General features: G+C 39.2%; 1 protein-coding gene across 1 annotated transcript in view; it reads left to right on the top strand.

Moving 5' to 3' along the window:
- Window positions 1-19439, top strand: part of MBTD1 (mbt domain containing 1) — a gene marked incomplete in the record, with an annotated part of 2241711 nt that overhangs the window by 2025103 nt on the left and 197169 nt on the right. Inside the window, 1 exon segment of the mRNA XM_044084938.1 lies at window positions 2217-2451. Coding sequence (XP_043940873.1) covers window positions 2217-2451 — 235 coding nt within the window.

The following is a 19439-nucleotide window of genomic DNA, read 5'->3' on the forward strand; positions in this document are numbered from 1 at the left end:
CAATCAAAAAGAAATGCTAGCAGTACAGAATGCCCTAACAGCTTTCAAGGACCTCTTACATCCAGGACAACTAATAATAAAGACAGACAATACCACAGTAATGTGGTACATAAACAAGCAGGGGGGGGCACACATTCCTGTCCTCTATGCAGGCAAGCAATGACCTTGTGGAACACTGCACTGTCTTACCAGGTTCAATTACAAGCACAATTCCTGCCAGGAAAGAAAAACACATTGGCAGACGACTTAAGCAGAAACATCATGGATCCACACGAGTGGAAACTAGATCCACAAGTATTTGCAATGATAGCTCAAAAATGGGGACGTCCAGACATAGATCTGTTTGCAAGCCCTCAAAACTACCAACTTCAAAAATTTTGCACAAGGACATTCCATCCACAAGCTTGGAAAGTGGACGCCCTCTCATTCAGTTAGAAAACATTAACAGTGTATGCCTTTCCTCCACTGCCTCTTCCAGCAAAGGTACTGCTGAAAGTCAGATTAGAGAGACCACAAATAATACTCATTGCACCAGACTGGCCACGCCAGCATTGGTATCCAATTCTAAGGAACATGGGCCACGGCCCACCATGGATTTTACCACAAATTGCTCACCTGTTCACCCAGCGAGACAATCAGATTCTACACAGCCAGCTCAAGACTTTAAACCTGTCTGCATGGCAAATTACATAAACAACCAGCCAACACCTCTATCCAAAGCTGTTATGGATGTCATTCTGGAGGCCAGGAGGCCCAGCACCAGGAAAACCTATTCTGACAAATTGGAAAGATTTTGCGCCTGGAACCAGGCTAAAGGCCAAGATTGAACCAGCTTTTTCAGCTGATTTAAAATTTTTTCATGGAAAACTGCCCTGCTACTAGCAATAACCTCAGCTAGAAGAGTCTCATAGCTACAGGCACTAATGGCAGTAGAGCCTTTCCTCATTTTTCATCAAGACAGAGTCTCTCTACGAACTAACCCTTCCTTTATGCCAAAGGTGGTATCCAGTGTGGCCCTAAACCAAATCATTAATTTCCCCACCTTTTTCCCAAATCCCCAGAACAAAGGAGAAAGACTCCTGCACTCTTTGGACATTCACAGGCAATTACGTTACTACTTGGATAAAACTAAGGCTTGCAGAAAATCTGACCAGCTCTTTGTAGCCTATGCTACAGGATCACAAGGAAAAGCTATCTCAAAACAGACCATTTCTAAATGGATAGGGCATTGCATACGTTTCTGCTACACGCATCATGGGAAACCGGTACCTGCTAACATTAGGTCCCACTCCACCAGGGCTACAGCTACATCAGCAGCCTTTCTCAGGGGAGTGCCAACCAAGGATATTCTGGAAGCTGCAACTTGGAGTTCAGTGCACACCTTCACCAAACACTGTCACTTACCCCTATATTCTAAGACTAGAGTTGGTTTGGCCACTGCAGTTTTGCAGGGCCTACTAGCTTCTTCTAACCCTGTTTAACTCCACCTCCCATCCTTAGCTTTAGGATTCAACCCAAGTGTGATGACTGCAGCAGGGTAACACGATGAACATAGTACAGTTTTGTACCTACCATAAATGTAGATGTTCGAGTGTTCACCCTGCTGCAGTCCAGGTTACCCTCCCTCCATCCCCTCTGAACTAGCTGAACTTATCTATACCACTCTATCCTATACAACCTCTGTGGTGTATATGCTTGTGCCTAAAGGTATTGTTTTATTTTTATCTAGCTATATATATATATATTTTGCCTACCTATTGGGGGCACCTGACATCTGGGGCAAGAAAAACTGAAGAAAATGGCGTTGGATGCCTCTTATATACCCCTGGCGCAATGACATCAGGGAAGAAGCGACAGCAACCGACGCCGGACCAAGACTTTGGAATTCAGGCTGACTGCGGGACCGCCTGATGGCAGGATAACCCAAGTGTGATGACTGCAGCAGGGTGAACACTCTAACATCTACATTTATGGTAGGTAGAAAACTGTACTTTCTTGACAATCGTGAAAATTGTCTTCATGATGAGGCAGGAGTTTTTGAAGGGCTTAGCTGGAAGAGGTCAAAAGTTAGTACAGAATTTTAGCTTTTTTGTTTTCAGTCTCACATTAAATAATCAAGTAGTAGTTCTTATGAGGGATTTTGTGGCAGTCTTTGTTCTCAGTTTGAATCATCTATTTTTGATTACAGTAACATGTTTCTTCTTTCTGCTTCTCAGGAAGTCCCTAACCATGGATTCAGACGGGGCATGAAACTGGAGGCTGTAGATCTTATGGAGCCACGCCTGGTGTGTGTGGCCACAGTGACTCTCATTATCCACAGATTGCTAAGGATCCATTTTGATGGTTGGGATGACGAATATGACCAATGGGTTGATTGTCAGTCTCCTGATCTATATCCTGTCGGATGGTGTCAGCTGACTGGGTACCAGTTGCAGCCTCCAGCAGCACAAGGCAAGTTAATGTAAAATTATGGTCCAGAAAGGCAACAGTAAATAAAATGACTAGTAGTCTTGTATGTGCTTATGTAATTAGTGTAACCTTTCTTTAATATGCTGATGCATGAAAATCATGATGCTTATTTGTTAGGGTATGAATTTGTTTTTTCCACTGTGCTGTTTTGAAGAAGCAGCTGCCAAAGGATTGTTTGCTTGTAGCTAATATTAGGGTTTGTCATAAAAGCGTTTACACTGTAGTTGACAGAGCCTCTAACATTGTCAGCAATATTTTTGCCAAACTCCTGATATCACAGTCTTGTCAAGTTAATGCTAGTAATGATCAGAAAGATTATGGCCTCTAGCTGTACTCCTGTGACTCTATGATCCTCTTCAAAATAGATGTCTTCCACTATGTGGAATATACCTGACATGCAAGTATTGTGTGCCCAGGCCACGCTCCCAGCACCATTATTCAAGTTGGTCATTCCCTCCATGTCACTGTCCTATCTAGGACACACTAGAAGAATCTTCATGGGTTCTGTTTAACCAGCTTTATTTTGTACAAACACATTACTATAGAGGTTTACTGACTTTAACTTAAGTAACTTGTATACAAACTAAGAGCTGTGATCATGCATGCTCTGGCTGCTCCTTCAAAGTGGCAATAGATATTGCATGTGTCTGTAATTTATAAATGCCCTTACAGCCTTGCATGCATCTTAAAGATATATCATGCACACACTTTCGCTCTGATCTACATCTACCCTCTTTGAGAATTGGATCATAGGATTGTTATAAGACTATTTGTCATGCAGAAATCACAGGTAATCCTAAGTCATGCATTATACAGTACTAAATACACATGTACGTACAATCAAGTCCACATTGCTGCGTATTTCACACTAGGCTTAGATACTTGTCCATATTGTGTGACATAAAACTGGGAATTAGATTTAGCAACTAGAACAGTTTCTGTAAAATGATTGACCTGTGGAATGTTGGAATCATTTTCTCGAATGGAATCAGAATTTTGAACACATTCTGTCATGGAAACAGTGTCTGAGTCACTCTTAGACTTAGGGCCTGCGTCACAGAAACAGTGCTGTGATTGCAATGATGATGATGATTCCGGTACAGGAAGATGATGTCTGCGGTTCCTCTAATACTCCACACCCTCAGAGTCTGCCAAATAGGATCTCAGCTTGGCACAGATACCTGTAGTCTGTCCTATTCGATCAAAAACTTGTGTTTTCTGAATTTGTACCGTCTCTCTCCTTCCCTCAGTGGATGAAGTAATCTTCCCGATCTGTTGCAAATAGGTTTCTGGATGTTATGCTTCTTAAACAATTGAGCCTTCATAGTTTTATTGTTCTTCGGTTTAGGCTGCAACAAACTGGAAGAAATAGGTAGCGTAGTTCTAGTTTGCCTGGAAAGTAGTCTTTGAGCAGGTGAGCCAAGAATATCGTCACGGGTTATGTTTCTGAGATTAAGCAAATTCAAGAATACATCAGTATTGTCACGCTTTGACCTTTCAAGTAATTGCTTTGCACCCTGCATTGTGCATTCAGCTGGACCATCGGACTGAGGATATTCAGGACTAGTAGTGACGTTTACAAAGTCCCATTCTTTCGCTAATTTATGAAACAACTGGTTAGTGAATTGAGTACCATTGTCAGAAAAAAGTTTGTGTGGACTACCATGAACTGAGAAATGACGTTTCAACTTAGTATTAACAGCACTGGCAGTGGATGTTTGGTTAGGTAGTAGATCAGTCTCAAACCAATTTGAATAAGAGTTAACAAAACTAAGTAGTGTTGATTTTTCCACTCAAAGATACCAGTTACTACAGTAGACCAAGGTAGTTCAAGAACTAGACTTCGCTGAAGTGGTTGTCTTTGCAAATGTGGTTTAGTACTGTTGCATATTGAACAAGAAGAAAGTACATAATCAATGTCTTTCGGTAATGAAGGCCAAAATACTAATTCTCTTGCTCTTCTCTTAGTGTATGTGGACTCTGGGTGATCATGATGCAAAATATGGATATATTCTTGTTGTAAGGAAGCAGGAACAACAATTTTAAGACCTTTGAAAATAATGCTGTCTTCCATCAACAATTCATCTCCAAAGGAAAATACATTTGCACTTCAGGTGGTACACTAGATTGCTTTTACAGCCATCCAACATTAATAGTGATTGAGCTTTTGTAAAATTGGATCAGTCTAAGTGTGATCTCTTAACTCATCAAGTCTACTGGTGGAAAAATTACGCACTGACATCACATCAAAGTCAAACTACTGTGCGTCAAGCTATGCTGTTGTACTTCTGGGCGATTTAGATAAGGTATCGGCCAGGTAGAGTAGTTTGCCTTTTGCGTAGACCATTTTGAATTTGTACTTTTGCAATTTGAGCATCATTCTTTGTAATCTCACTGGAGTGGAATGCATAGGCTTCTTTAGAATAGTAACTAGAGGTTGGTGGTCAGTTTCAATCTGAATAGCTTCGCCATAAATATAATCATGAAACTTAGAACATGCAGATACTATTGCCAAAAGCTCCTTCTCAGTTTGAGAATACCACATCTTAGTTTGGGTTAGTGATCTAGATGCATAGGCTACTGGTCTGCCCTCTTGAAGTATAACTGCACCTAGACCAAATTTTGAAGCATCACAGGAAAGAGTAACACATCATAGTATCTTAACGTAGGTGGAGTGGCAATTTTCTGCTTAAGGTTTTCAAATGCCTTCTGGCGTTGTTCCAACCATGACTATGCAACATTTTTGCATGTGAGCTCTCTTAAAGGTGCTGTCAAATCACTGAAGTCTGGTATAAATTTGCCTAAATAGTTGACCATGTACAGGAAGCACTGTAAAGCTTGTACATTTTCTGGGGCTGACATCTCAAGAATAGCTGTTTGCTTGGTCGGGTCTGGTCTCACCTGTACTTGTTAACAAATGTCCTACATACGTAACTTCTGGAAGTCCGAATTTGCACTTCAGAGGATTGAGCTTCAGTTTTACTTCACATGCTCTGCCTAGAACTTTCTTGAGGTTTCTGTCATGTTCTGCTTCACCATTGCCCCCAACCAATAGATTGTATATTATTATGGCACAAGGATAACACGAAAAAGTTGTTTCATTGCACGCTGAAAGACTTAACTTGCAGAATTTATTCTAAATGGCCATCCTTAGGAGTCTGTATCTGCCAAACAGAGTACCAGAAGTGGTAGAAATGAGGATTTATGATCTAGAATCACTTGCCAAAACTAACTGCATCCAAAACAGAAAATACAGTGGCATTCGGTATTAGAGCTTCAACTTCTGTGGCTGTGTGCATTGCATGATATGGTCTCTTTAATGCTCTGTTCAGATCTCTTGGGTCAATGCATATTCTGATTTTGTCTAAGTCTTTTTTATGAGCGGCTATCATGGATGACTCCCATTCAGTTGATTCTTTGATTGGACAAATCACACCTTGCTGAACCATTTTAACCAACTGAGCCTCAACTTTATCCTGCATAGCTGTCAGAACTCTTCTTGCTTGTCTGACTACTGGAGTGACCTCTGTGTCTAACTTCATGGAATACACAACTGGAAGTTTGCCTAACTTGTCATTGAAAACATCAGCATACTGTGAGAAAATGGCTTCGGAGACATTAGAACTTGGAAATGCACTTACATGATGAACTTCTTTAGAAAAAGAAAGCAGATTCATTCTAAAACTATCTTTGAGACCCAATAAAGATTGCACTGATCTTTGGATTACATAGAATAACAAGTTGTAACAGTTCTTTGTCAAATAACATGAAGGCATCACTGAACTTTCGGTTTGAATTTCTTCGCCTCCATAAGCAACAAGTCTCGCACTACTGGTTATATTGAGTTGTTCGTTAGTTCTCACTCTAGCAAATGTGTCTGCTGATATAACATTACACTTTCAACCAGTGTCTTCTTTGAGCTCTCTGGATTTTCTATTAATTTGGACAGTACAAAATACTTCCCTTCTTGTTAGTAAGTTCACTGCATCAACTCTTTCACCAAGCACTGATATACCATCTACATAGAAAGCTGACTGCTTCGGCTCTACTTGATCAACTTGCTTTTTTGTGCGACCTTTCTTTATAAGTGTGTAAGGCTTACTTGATTTGCAAAACTTTTCGAAATTATTCCATTTTTTACACTTGTGACATTGCTGACCAGTTGCTAAGCACTTCTCTCTTTTAGACTCGTGTTTCACACCACAATTGCAACAGTTAACAATAAAGCTAGGTTTGGATTTTGCTGATTCATGGTTGTACTGGACTGAGCTGGTGCAAGCTCCTTTCGTAGAACTTTCTGGAAAGCCACGTGCCTTCTTTGGAAATCCTGTAGCTGCCATGTTCTTAGGCCTGCTCTTGTTTGCCATGTGTTGCATACTGTCTACATTTGCTCTGGAGCCAATTGAAACTATGCTCTTGTCACTCACAAGCATAGTTGTGTGTTTTTCTGGCACCTTATGGAATTGACAAATCTCTATGGCTTTGCTCAACTGTAAATCACTGTCAAGAAGTAAAATCTTTCTCACAGCATCACTATTGATATCACAAACAAGCCTGTCCTTTATCAGCTCATCCTGTAAATCACCAAACCAACACGTTTAGCTGTTTCTCAAGTTAGTTGTATAAGCTGCAAATGTTTCCCCTAGTTTCTGATCTGTCATGTAAAACAAATGCCTGTCTAGTGTAATATGCATGTGGGGGTTACACATTTCTCAGAACTTGCTCTTCAAACACTCAGGGTCTTCCCTTAATTCAGCTTGTACAACAGTTTGACTGTCTGCACCTTCTCCATCATGTACTGCTGGTGCATACACAAATGAACGCTCTCTTTCTATGGCCTCTGACCCAGCTAGGTTTAGCAAAATGAATACGTGCATCTCTATCTGCATAAGCTGCTTGTATAAAAATAATGTACTCTTGCTCAAATATTCTCCAGTTCTCTGCAATATTCTGATCAAATACAAGTGGTAGGGGTTTTCGAAATCCATCTGCCATACTAACACATACCAGCAAAGAGTTTTGCAAATAAGCACAAACATACACACGTGCACCTATGCCTGTATTTGTACAATGCCTCTGTGCTCTGAACTTATACCTTTTGGGCTTTTCAGAATTATGGGAATGGACAAACTCGTAGTACCTGTGAATAACTGGACTTTACGAAATAAATTTCTCTGGCATTTTGGTACTTTGGCATTTTAGCCTTTCCAACGATATTACAAAGTTATTTATCATCATTTTAAGAAAAATGTTGTAATTTTACGATGCGTCTGAATAACTCATGAGTACTGTAATACTCTTGTAGTGTCGCCTTTTGCAAGAAAACCTCTTATCAGTGTAAGAAACATGTCAAGTAACTGCACAGTGCAAATAAGTTGAACATCAGTTGCCCAAAACTCAATAACTTTTGAAGTAATTGCACTTTACGAGTAACTGCACACAGCACACTGAAATATCCCCAAAATGGTGGTACCTTGCTAAGCAACTCTTTACAGTACATGAAGCATTCAGTAATGGTGGCACTTTGCAGAATAGACACACCCAGCACAAGAAACGTTTCGAAATGTCTATACTTTGACTGTATTTCACAAAATAGTTGCACTTTGCATACAGTAAACTCTTCAAAATACATGCACAGCAATAAGCACACACTGTAAACATTTTTACACACTTTGAGATACTTTGAATAACTTTAGTCATGCCCTTGACACAATCCGAAGTCGTAGTTATGCCCAAATACAACACTATTGCCAAAACACATTTGCCTTGCTTTATTTTTGCTTAATGTGCCCTTTCTTGTCCTTATTATATTTGTTTTGCTCATTTAAGCCCTTTTCATGCCCAATGTACTTTTCTTGTGCTCATTTTATTCTAGACATTCCCACCTTTGCCTTAAACACACTCGTTTTGCTGTACTGTTATTCATTTAATCAAATACTTTATTTTAAACATTTTCTTTAGTTAACAAAATTTTCATGCTTTCCACTTGCCTGATAATGTGGTTTGTGCCCTTGCAGTGCTCCTTTTTTGTCTTTCATATCAAGTAAATAAGTTGTGCTATTTCTCATTACCTTTGATTCTTTCTGGCTCTGTTTGTGCTCGTTTCTCTCTGCTTTACCTTCACTGTTGTCTTTGCACCTCATGGCTCTGAATATTCTTCTCTTTGATCCCAGTTCTGACACCATGCCGCTCTCCTATCTAGGACACAATAGAAGAGTCTTTGTGGGTTCTGTTTAAGCAGCTTTATTTTATACAAACAGATTACTATAGAGGCTTACTGACTTTAACTTAAACTAACAACTGTGATCATGCATGCTGTCTCTCAGATTACTCCTTAAAAATGGCATTAGGGATTGCAAGTGTCTAATTTATACGTGCACATACAGCCTCGGATGCTTCTTAAAGATATAGCACACACAAACTTGCGCTCTGATCTACACTCCCCTTTTACTCTCCTTGTTCATTTAATTCAGAGTTCCACACAGCATGGACAGATTAATTTTATCCTTGATTGTTGTGAAGAAGTAGTGCATCCTTTAATCTGCCCTTCGGTTAGAGGTCTTTTTATTGGTTAAAAATGTAATGCACATAGTCATCACAAGGAGGAATAAGAACACAGTTGACCTGTTTGTGGATGATACTAGGGTCAACCAGATGATGTAATCTATGTATGTTTATATACTAGCACATGTTCTGCCTCCTGGCTGTGCAAGTGTGCTGATGGCGTTAATAGACTGGAGAATAGCCACTATCTTCCACTAGGAACCAACAACTTTATTGTCAAAGGAAGTTGAGTAGTCGCAGGTCTTACAGATAAGTCATTACAACATCTAACATACAACTTCAAGTTGGCAGTAGAACCATACTGCATGTCTTCATGTAAGCCTCTATCTTGGGGACTATACCATAATGATTGCATCAGTCATGTCTGCAGCTACGTAAGTAAGCTAATTCTTCTAGTTTCTTAATTTTTTACTCATTATTAGTGAACATTTACTGCAGTTGATCATTCATTGTAGATGTTGGGCTTGTTTGTTGGTAAACTTTTTTTTCATCTGTCCTAGAGTTCACTTTTCTAAAACATTTGTTTTACTTTTTAATGTTGGAGTAGGCCATTTGGATGAAGTGAACCTGTCACCAGGAAGCTTGCAAGCTTTTAGCCATTGTTGTTAAAGGGCATTTCACCAGGGGGTGCTTGCTTCAGATTTGCATTCACAGTGATCATCCGCACCATGGCCACTTGGTTGTGTGCAAATTTTCCTTAAGCAAAGTCTACAGATAAACTACTGAATTAGTGTCCGTTTGAGAGACTTTAGGCTATCTTATTCTGCCCATTTGGAGGTGTTTTGAGATTTTGATTGGGATTCTATCTGTGTGTTTTGCCTACTGCAGTAGCATTATAAGCAAGAAATTACTTGTAATGCAAGTAGTCACAGTTATCATCTGATGTCCAAACATGGCTGTCTATATTGGTTATTTCCCACTCTGTTGTTTGGCCATTCCAGCTGGAGCCCATTTCAAGCACAGTCAAAACTTGAGGAATTTTGTGGAATGTACTCTTGTTACCTTTACTCTTAGTTTATATTTAAAAAAAAAATCAGTGGGTACTTAATGGAAGTGCCTGTGTGTTGCAGTCACTACAGTAGAAATTCTTGAAGATCAGTTAATATAGCGAGTACTTGCATATATTGTTTTCGTAGTCACACTCTCCAGTATGGCAGTTACATTCAGGTCTGTCTGTCTTTAAAACGTGATAGCTGTGTCAGCAGCTTAGGCAAGATAGAAAACAGCACCATAAAAATTCATAAAAAGTGGCAGTCCACTGAGCAAAGATCAGAGTGACTTTCAAGTCCTTGTTTCCTAAAGTCCTTTTATAGGAGAACATTTTTCCTGACACACGTTGTTGGGAGTAGATAGCTGTAGTTGGGTTCTTAGTGTCATTTCTTGGTGGGGGGGGGGGACTGCATCACAGACTTGGGACACTGCTTGTCTGTGTTGAGCTAGACAAGCTCTTCCTCTGCAGCCATATGTAATACTTGCACCTGAAAATATCCATGGCAGAGAAGTGCTAAGGAGAATCTCTCATATGTTCATAGACAGTAGTTGATTGAGCTCGTCAATGGGACCTTAGCCTCTGCGTATTACTTCATGTCCCTTTCCGTAAAGGCTCTTTTGAGGTAAGACCCAGACGGCAAAATGCCAATACATCATTGACTATAACACAAATATATACTCCCAGCCCAAAATAGTGGGTATCCTAAACACCCATAACATGGGGTGAGCCCCAAATACATTGATGAAAAAACTCCAATATCAGGAAAAAATATCTTAAATGACCAAAAAGGACATTCAAAATGCTCTTCACTGTTTGTAATCAATACATGAAATAGAACAAGTACTCACTCAGGGGTCCCCAGTACATAAAAAAACTAGAGGTTTGGATGACTCTTTAGGAATAAACACAGGGGTGGTAGAAAACATAGAAGGAGTGAAAAATGTGGAAACACTGTTACAGGTACTTATACCCCAGTAACTGAAGTCTCTAATTTGCACAACATCTCCTCTGCTAACCTGACTGATGTAGAAATAAAATTACTGAATAAAGGCCTACCATATGTTCCTGGCTTCTTTGTGAATAAAGATTCTGTAGTCAATGATGTATTGGCATTTTGCCGTCTGCTGAATTTAAAATTATTTTTTGGTAGACAAGATAACAGTCGGACAAGTAGGGATTTTCAGTTTCGGAAATCCAATTTTCAACTTCCTATGGATAAATTTGTGTCGGTGTTTCAGGAATCTTGTCTCAAAGATCTGCATTTTAAATTAAATGATTCCCATACTTTAGGTCACAATTTATCTGAAGAGGAACAAGCCTTGACAAATTTGAAAAATAAATCTAATATTGTTATTACATCTGCGGACAAAGGAGGAACGGCGGTGATCATGGACTTTCAATATTATTTGAATGAGGCTCATAGACAGTTGCATGATTCCAGATACTGTATGTCTATGCTGCTTGACCCTACTATGTAGTTTAAAAGTGAAATAAATTCCTTTTTGGAACTAGCTGTTGAAGAGGGCATTATTGAAGAGGGAACAAAACAACAACTGGTGGTGGATGATCCCCAGAGGCAGATTTTATATCTGCTACCTAAAATTCACAAATGTTTGGAGAAACCACCAAGTAGACCTATAGTATCTGGTAGGGGGTTCATTGACTGAACCCCTTTCAGTATATCTTACACAGTATCTACAGCCTCTACTAAAGATGTTCAGTGCTAGATTGAAAGACACCACAGAATTCCTCCAGATTTTGTCTGATTCACAGTTGGAGCCAGGTTGGATGATGTGCACGTTAGATGTTACCACTCTTTATACAAATATCCCCCATTGGGCTGGACTGGAGGAATTAAAATATTGGCTTGACAAGGTGGGCATCTATCCACCCGGCTTCAACACTTTGTTAATTTGTATGGCTGACACATATTAACCAAGAATGTGTTCTACTTTCAAGCTGACTGTTTCTGGCAAACGCAAGGAATTGCCCCCATTTATGCGGACCTTTTTATGGGTACCTAGTGGAATTTCTTATTTATGATCCATCACACAATATTTATTTAGGGGAGTTGGATATTTGGCGTAGGTACCTTGATGATTGTTGGTTGATCTGGTGGGGTGATGTTACATATTTACTAGAGTTTGTCCAATATCTAAATGAGAACAAATGGGGGATGGAATTTACACTTAACATGCATGATCAGGAGATCTATTTTTTGGATGTCTGAATAACACCTAACTCTGATCATACGTTATCTACTCAAGTGTTTCGTAAATACCCCCAATATAACAGTTTATTGGAGGCTACTAGTTTACATCCCCTTCATACTATCAGAAATATACCCAAATCCCAGTTTTTGAGAGTCAGGAGGATTTGTTTGGATCAAGGTACCTACTCATACCATCAACAGGACCTCATAAAACGGTTTTGTAATCGTGGATATAACCCAGGGTATGGTTTGACAGCCAGTAATTGGGCTCAGGAGCAAGATCGAGCCAAATACTGGAATATAAGGTTAGATCAGGTACAGAACAGGAGGTGAATAAGTTTGTGACTACATATGGAAGAAACATCAATGCGACTAGAAATGTTATCAAAAACAGTTGGAACATCCTTTTGGCCAGCCAAGAGCTAGCCGGGATACTACCGCCAGAGTGTTTATTTTCCTATCGCAGGGGCTGTAATTTGGGGGGTCATACCTTAGTTATTTCAAATCTGGATTTAAGAAGCCTGTTTTTGGTCAACAAACTACATTAACTGGGGATAAATTGATGGGGTCTTTTCCCTGTGGGCACTGCTCATTCTGTACACATATGCTTAAAACTAAAGAATTCTCTAGTAGGAATACCAGTAAGGTCTATCAGGTTAAATGTTTTGGTAATTGTGGGACAGATTGTGTGGTCTAGTTGGCCACCTGTTCCGCCTTTTATGTGGGACAGACTAGGCCGCTTAGGATCAGAATGTCTGAACATTTCAGTGACATAAGAAACCAGCATCTGACTAATGCCCTTTACAAACATGTTCTTAATCATAAAACAGCCAAATTTCATTTTCCTGTTATAGATAACATTTGAGGGGACAGATCCAGGAAAATGGGATGCACAGTATATTGAATATTAAGGAGAAGTCTTGGATTATTAATTTATTATTTTCCCCAGGTCTATATGACCATTTTTGAGTGGTGGTTTGTATAATTAGTGTATATAATTCTATGTACTGTGCTGTGTCTTTAAATGCTGATTAATCTGCTTAATTATTGTACTTGGAATACTATTTAAATATTCTTTGAATGTTATGAGTGTATCACTGATGAAAGCCTTGGGGGCGAAACTGGTCTGATTCATGGTTTATATGCTATTATATTTTTTCTCATCCTTTGGTGCTGGCCTCTTTTTTTGAGTTTGATGATGCTTTTTGGCCTTTGTACCTGCCTTACGTGCGAGTACGTTATGTGGTAGATAATCTTTTGAGGTAAGACCCAATCTAAACTTGCAGTTACCCATCCACTTTTATAAATTAGATTTGAAGAAGGTGAGGGAATTGCTGCATTTGCCATGGAGAAAAGAGCTCATTCCACAGGTAGGGGATTCATAGGGAGAGATGTCTATCCTGCTACAAATTCTTGGTAATATCTTCATGCATATTTAGATGGTAGAGCAGGTGTAAGTGGCATTTGCAGTTTTAAAGACATATTGAAAGTAAACCAGTTTGGGGGTTTCCCCCTGTAAACCATGTAGAGATGACCACAAATAAGATTATAAAAGACATGAGTAATAAGAGGTTTTAGATGTTCCATCCAGATTAGTGAACTCATACACAAGATCCTTTTAGTAAAGAAACACTGTAGCTTTTTGGGTTTGTCCCCATGTCTGGTTAGATACACACCAAAGGGCGGCATTATGTTTGATTATTGTTCTAATAAGGATGGAGTATAGTGGAACAATAACTTACTTGGCTCTGGAGGAAGTTCCCGTGGTAATTAGTTATACTGGGTAGAAGGATTTTCTCACAACAGTTGATACCTACTGGTTGAAGGAGAGTTCATTGTCCTCAAACATGCCAAGGTCAATAACAACGTTATCTGTTTTTTGGGGAGGTGTTGTGATAGTTTTATGGGTACTTTTGTTTCCCAAAGAGAACAATGCTGAGTTTTAAGTATTTTGCATTTGAGCTTTAATCCATGCTGTAGACATCATGAATTTGTATGGGTAAACTCTCCTGGAGTGTGTGTGTGTATGTGTGCACGTACGTGTGTGTGTTTGCATGCGTGCATGTCTTCTGGTGTATTAATGACTCCAAGTTTGCAGAGATCAGCAGACTTGAGGAGTCAGAGACCCTTGACACCAGCAAAATATAAGGCAAAGAATAATGGTCCCTGAAAAGAATCTAGAGGGACACCATTTGTGTTGGATCTTTTTTGAGGAGATGGGCCTCTTATCCTAACTGAATGTAGTCTGTCAATTAGCCAGTAACATTACTGGGACAGTTTATCAGTGATCCCCACGTGTATGATTGTCAAAAGTTTTTGCTAAGAACAAGTATGTGGTGTACACCAGTGCACCTTTCTCTAGCCTGTGATTTTTCTAGTGAATTTCCCAAGACTGAAATCTACCTTTTACCAAAATGAACTGGTTTGGGTATAGGGTTTGTAGGCTGCAAATGTCCTTGTTTATGAATTCAGCAATAATGCATTCTATTACTTTGCATATGAGACTGGAGAGGATAATTGGTCTGTAGTTTCCAGGGTCAGTGGTTAGGCTCCTCTGTATAGGGGGACAACCATCACTGTTCTCCATCCTTCATGAGTATAGCTATTGGAATGAAGCTAAATAAATAATATAAGGAGATCTGAGAGGCTGCATTTCATGCTGTCAAAGCAGCCGCCTAGTATGTGATCTGGTCACATAGAACAAGTGATCTTGATTTTGGTGAGGGCTTCTAATACTTGGTTTGTGGTGATTGTAGGAAATGTCAAAGTCATGCTATTGATGGAAACACTTGAAGAAGGGGAGAGTGAGAGAAGTTGCACCTAAATTTGTTGAGTCTGAATAGTTGTTGCAATTTGATAACAGTTTAGCTAAGTGTAGTGCTGAATATTACTCCTTACGATTCTGACACAACTGAAGAAGGCTTTAATGATTGTTTTTGAACTTTTTAACAATGTCCAACTCATACTTGGCTTTAGAGGTTTTGATCTTTAGCCTTAGTTTTCTTTTTTAAAATAGTCCAGGGTCTGCTGGTTCTACTGACTATCCCCACCAGGTCCCCTGAGAAGTGTGCAATCATGCTGCTCTAGCTCTGCTTCTCTTGTGGCTGCCTCCCCCCAGTGAAGAATTTCTGAAAATTATCCTGCAAACAACTGAAGGCAAAAGGACTCTCTACTGAGATTTTTACTCTCTGAAATAATCTTATCTCTAGTTCTACTTCACTAGTGGCGCCCCCCCCCCCCCCTCCTAAGGGAAGAATTTCTGAAAATTATCCTGCAAACGACTGAAGGCAAAATGACTCACTACAGGGACTTTTACTCTCGATCTTCTTATGTAGGTGTATTCCTTGTTGTTAATAAAAAATCACTACGACCAACTTCTCCACAGTCACAAATAAACACCAAAAAAGAAGCAATGGGAGGAAAAAGATGCACCAAATCCACTTAAAAAATTCCAAAACAATGAACGCTTTATTCGATACTGCGTTTTCGTCCAAAAGACTTCATCAGATAAAAACTGCCATTTTTTAAAAAACGTTTTATACAAATTTATACCATTCCTATCCAATCATGTTGTGCTTCCAATTAAAAAAGAGAGACCAAATGAAATTCAGTATTGTGTCTCATACTAATACATCCATACTTATTCAATTAAAATGTTAAAATCTGCTGTCTTAATAAATGTTTACTAAAATCAAAGTTTTTATTTAAAAAAACATTTAAATTCTTTTGTTAATTTATTAAATAATGTAATATAATTCATATATTTTTTATATTTTTTTTATAATTCATTGATGGGAACGTGGTGCTTAGAGTCCCTTGCTGTCTTCTATTTACAATGAAATAGTGCCATCTACTGGCCTTATTTATTATAATTTGTTTGATCATATCTTGATAGCTTTTAACCTTAAAAGTGGCAAAATAGAGATGTTTTCATTCAAACCTGGGGGTTTGTTGGCTTCCAAGGCCAATTGCCACCACAGTTCTTTAAAACCAGTATTTTCCTCCCAGGGACCACCTCTAATATCAATTTTAACTTGGTCTAGCACAAAAAAATCTATATTTATATTCTTTGCAGACAAGTGAATGTTTAAAAAGGGCATTGGTTTCCTTGCATTTTTTAATTTCGTAAGTGTGTTCATAGATCCTCTTTTTTAAGGATTGTTCCGTCTTACCCACGTAGTAGGAAGAACACACTATGCAAATTGCAAAGTATACCAATCCCTTAGACTCACAGTTAAAATATCCTTTACTGTGCAGCCAAATATTTCTGCTGTCCAGATAAATTTTTTCTTGATTAATTATATATTCACATTGTCTGCATTTTCCACATTTATATGTGCCAACTTTGTCAGGGTTACCTCTTTCACCTTTGTATCTGAAATTCCCTATCTCCAACAAATTTTTTATATTGGTTGAATTCTTAAACACCACCCTTGGGTTGGAATCGGATAGTCCATCCAAGTCCGAAAAAGTTTTGAACTTTTCCCATTCATTTTGAAACAATTCTTTTACTTTCCTGTTCAGAGCGTTGTATTCAAGTATAAGTGCTTGTTGGTAATTTTCCTTCTTTTGTGGACTGTTGTTATGGAGATTTTGTGTATCTTCCTTGAGCCCTAAAATGGACCTAAATCTTCCTCTTCTAGCCTTAACCACCTCCATTCTGTATTCCCTAATGAATTCCTTGGGATATCCTCTATCCAGGAACATCCGTTCCAGTTTGTCACATTCCTTGTTAAATTCATCATCAGAACTCATCATTCTAGACCCTCTGACGAACTGTCCCTTCACCTTGTATTCCTTGTTAACTAATTACTGCATCTAGTTATTAATTTTATTGTATTAGCATAGTGTGCACAGTTGCAAGGTCTTTTTCCCTTTTTCCATTCCCCTGCCATTGCAAATGCATCCCACTAGGTGGCAGTAGAACACCAAACAACTGAATCTTAGCCCAGATAAGCATCTCATCCTGTAAGCAGGACAGTGCTCTACAGTTATTTAATTTTCTGTCAACTGTAAAGTCACCCAAGTCTCTCTACAGCAGTTATTTTTCCATTTATAGTGAATAAACAGTGGAATTACAGTAACTGACATAATCCCTGCAATTAAGGCACAACGCTGCTTTCCTTCATTACTTAGTCAAACTCCTGATACTTTTTTCAGTGTCTGCTCCAGTCCTCTACCCTAGCCCCATTCCCACCCACCCCCAAGTTCATTTCCTTTATACCTAACCTTACCACACCCACACCCAATCCCCATCCCACAGCCAATCACACAACCAACCTCCCCCACCCCCACCCTCCTTTGCTCTCATATTACACACTCCACATAATACCTCCCCACTCACAAAGTTGCTGCTTTCCATCCTATCAACATACTATCAGGACCCCTACACATTCCATAGAGTTATTTCTATACACATCTACTACTTCTAACAAACCAAACGTATTCCCATAAAATAAGTCTAACACTAGCACTCACCATCACAACCTATCTAACTTCACCCTACTTCAACACCATTACAATGTCCAGCATAAGTTACCCCACTTCAGCCTCACTTCCAACATTTACTAATTACCCCTTACTCACCTCACCCTCTTTCTTTAACCACACCACCTATGACCTACACCTCTACAAACGCTTCCATTGTCAGAGCAAATCTAGCATATCCATACCCTGTATACCTACAAACCAGAATAAACATTGCCTCTCACCTGCTATGCAGTGGTGATATCAACCCCAACCTAGGACCAATAACAAGTCCAACAAATCACCAAAATCAGCCTAGAACCAATACTAACCTACTTAAGAAAACATCCAGTATTCTAATAATAAGTCATAAGAAGCATCCTTAACAAAACCACTGGGCTCCATGCAACCATAACATTATACTTGCCTAACGTCATCTTCCTCACAGAAACATAGCTTAAACCACACATTAAAAAACAAAGAAATACTTCCCCCTGGTTATAGCATACTATGAAAAAACGTACAGCTAAAAGAGGAAGCGGAGTCGCTCTCCTATATCAGAACAACATCCAGTGTTGAACTTTTTAACATAGAAATTCCTGCATTTAATAATGCAGAGATCCTACTTGCTAAGGTAAGACTAAATGCACAAAAACAGCTAAATATCTTAGAATCCTATATACCTCCAGGAGATAACATCAGAATCCTAGAATCTATTCTCCACTGGACATCAGAAACCCTCCCCCATAAAACCATTATACTAGGTGACTTCAATATTGATTGGATGTCTCTTAAATCACCCCACCCCTCAAATCATATTAACCTTTATGGCTTCTCACAGCTTATGCAAGCCCCTACTAGGGAAGACAAAACCTCAAGGAAAAAAAAAATGAAAGAATCCGTACTAGACTGGATTCTCACCAATCGCCCCATCTTTCACCCATAATTTCGGTACATTACCCAACACTCTAAGTGACCACCTCCCAACCTTCATCAGAGGCCAAACTAAACTCACTGGAACTAGCTCTCTTAAACACATCAGATACACTAAAAACTTCAGGCGTGACAACTTTAATACAGCCCTTAAACACTCTTAACTGGTCCCCTCTTTTAACACTTTCTTTAGATGAACAGTTGAGTATGCCCCACCAAGACAGATCTGCACTAAAACCATCTATGCCCCATGGCTTACCAAGAGCACTAGGCAACATATGAAACAAAGGGACAAAGCATGGGACACTTGGCACAAAAAAAAACTATTCCTAACAGGCAAACATTCTTAGAACTGAGAAACACTGTAGAAAAACAAAAATACTATAGTGAAATTCAAACACAATACCAACTCACAAAAGTTCTGGGCCGCTATATAAACAGTATTCTCCAACGAGGTAAATCACCAATTCCTCATCCAAGCATAGACACCGCCTCAATAAACACAGCCAGTCAATTCAGTGAGTTCTTTACCAACTCTATACTAAAGCTGTCAACAGACCCACCCTCCTCAACCCCCACTATACTATATAACCCATCAAATAACACCAACTCCTTCACCCTTCAACCTCTACCAACTTACACCATCTATAGACATCTGACCAAACTTAAACCCAGCACTCTAGCAGTAGATAAACTGCCTGCCACATTCCTACAAATAGCACCCAAAGCCATTTCCTACCCAGTCTGTATTATCATTAACAGAACAATCTCAAAACAAAAGGTGCCACTTCTCTGGAAAATCTC

The sequence above is a fragment of the Protopterus annectens genome, chromosome 10.part0 (assembly GCF_019279795.1).
Source record: "Protopterus annectens isolate FY-2018-M chromosome 10.part0, PAN1.0, whole genome shotgun sequence".
Lineage (NCBI taxonomy): Eukaryota > Metazoa > Chordata > Ceratodontiformes > Protopteridae > Protopterus > Protopterus annectens.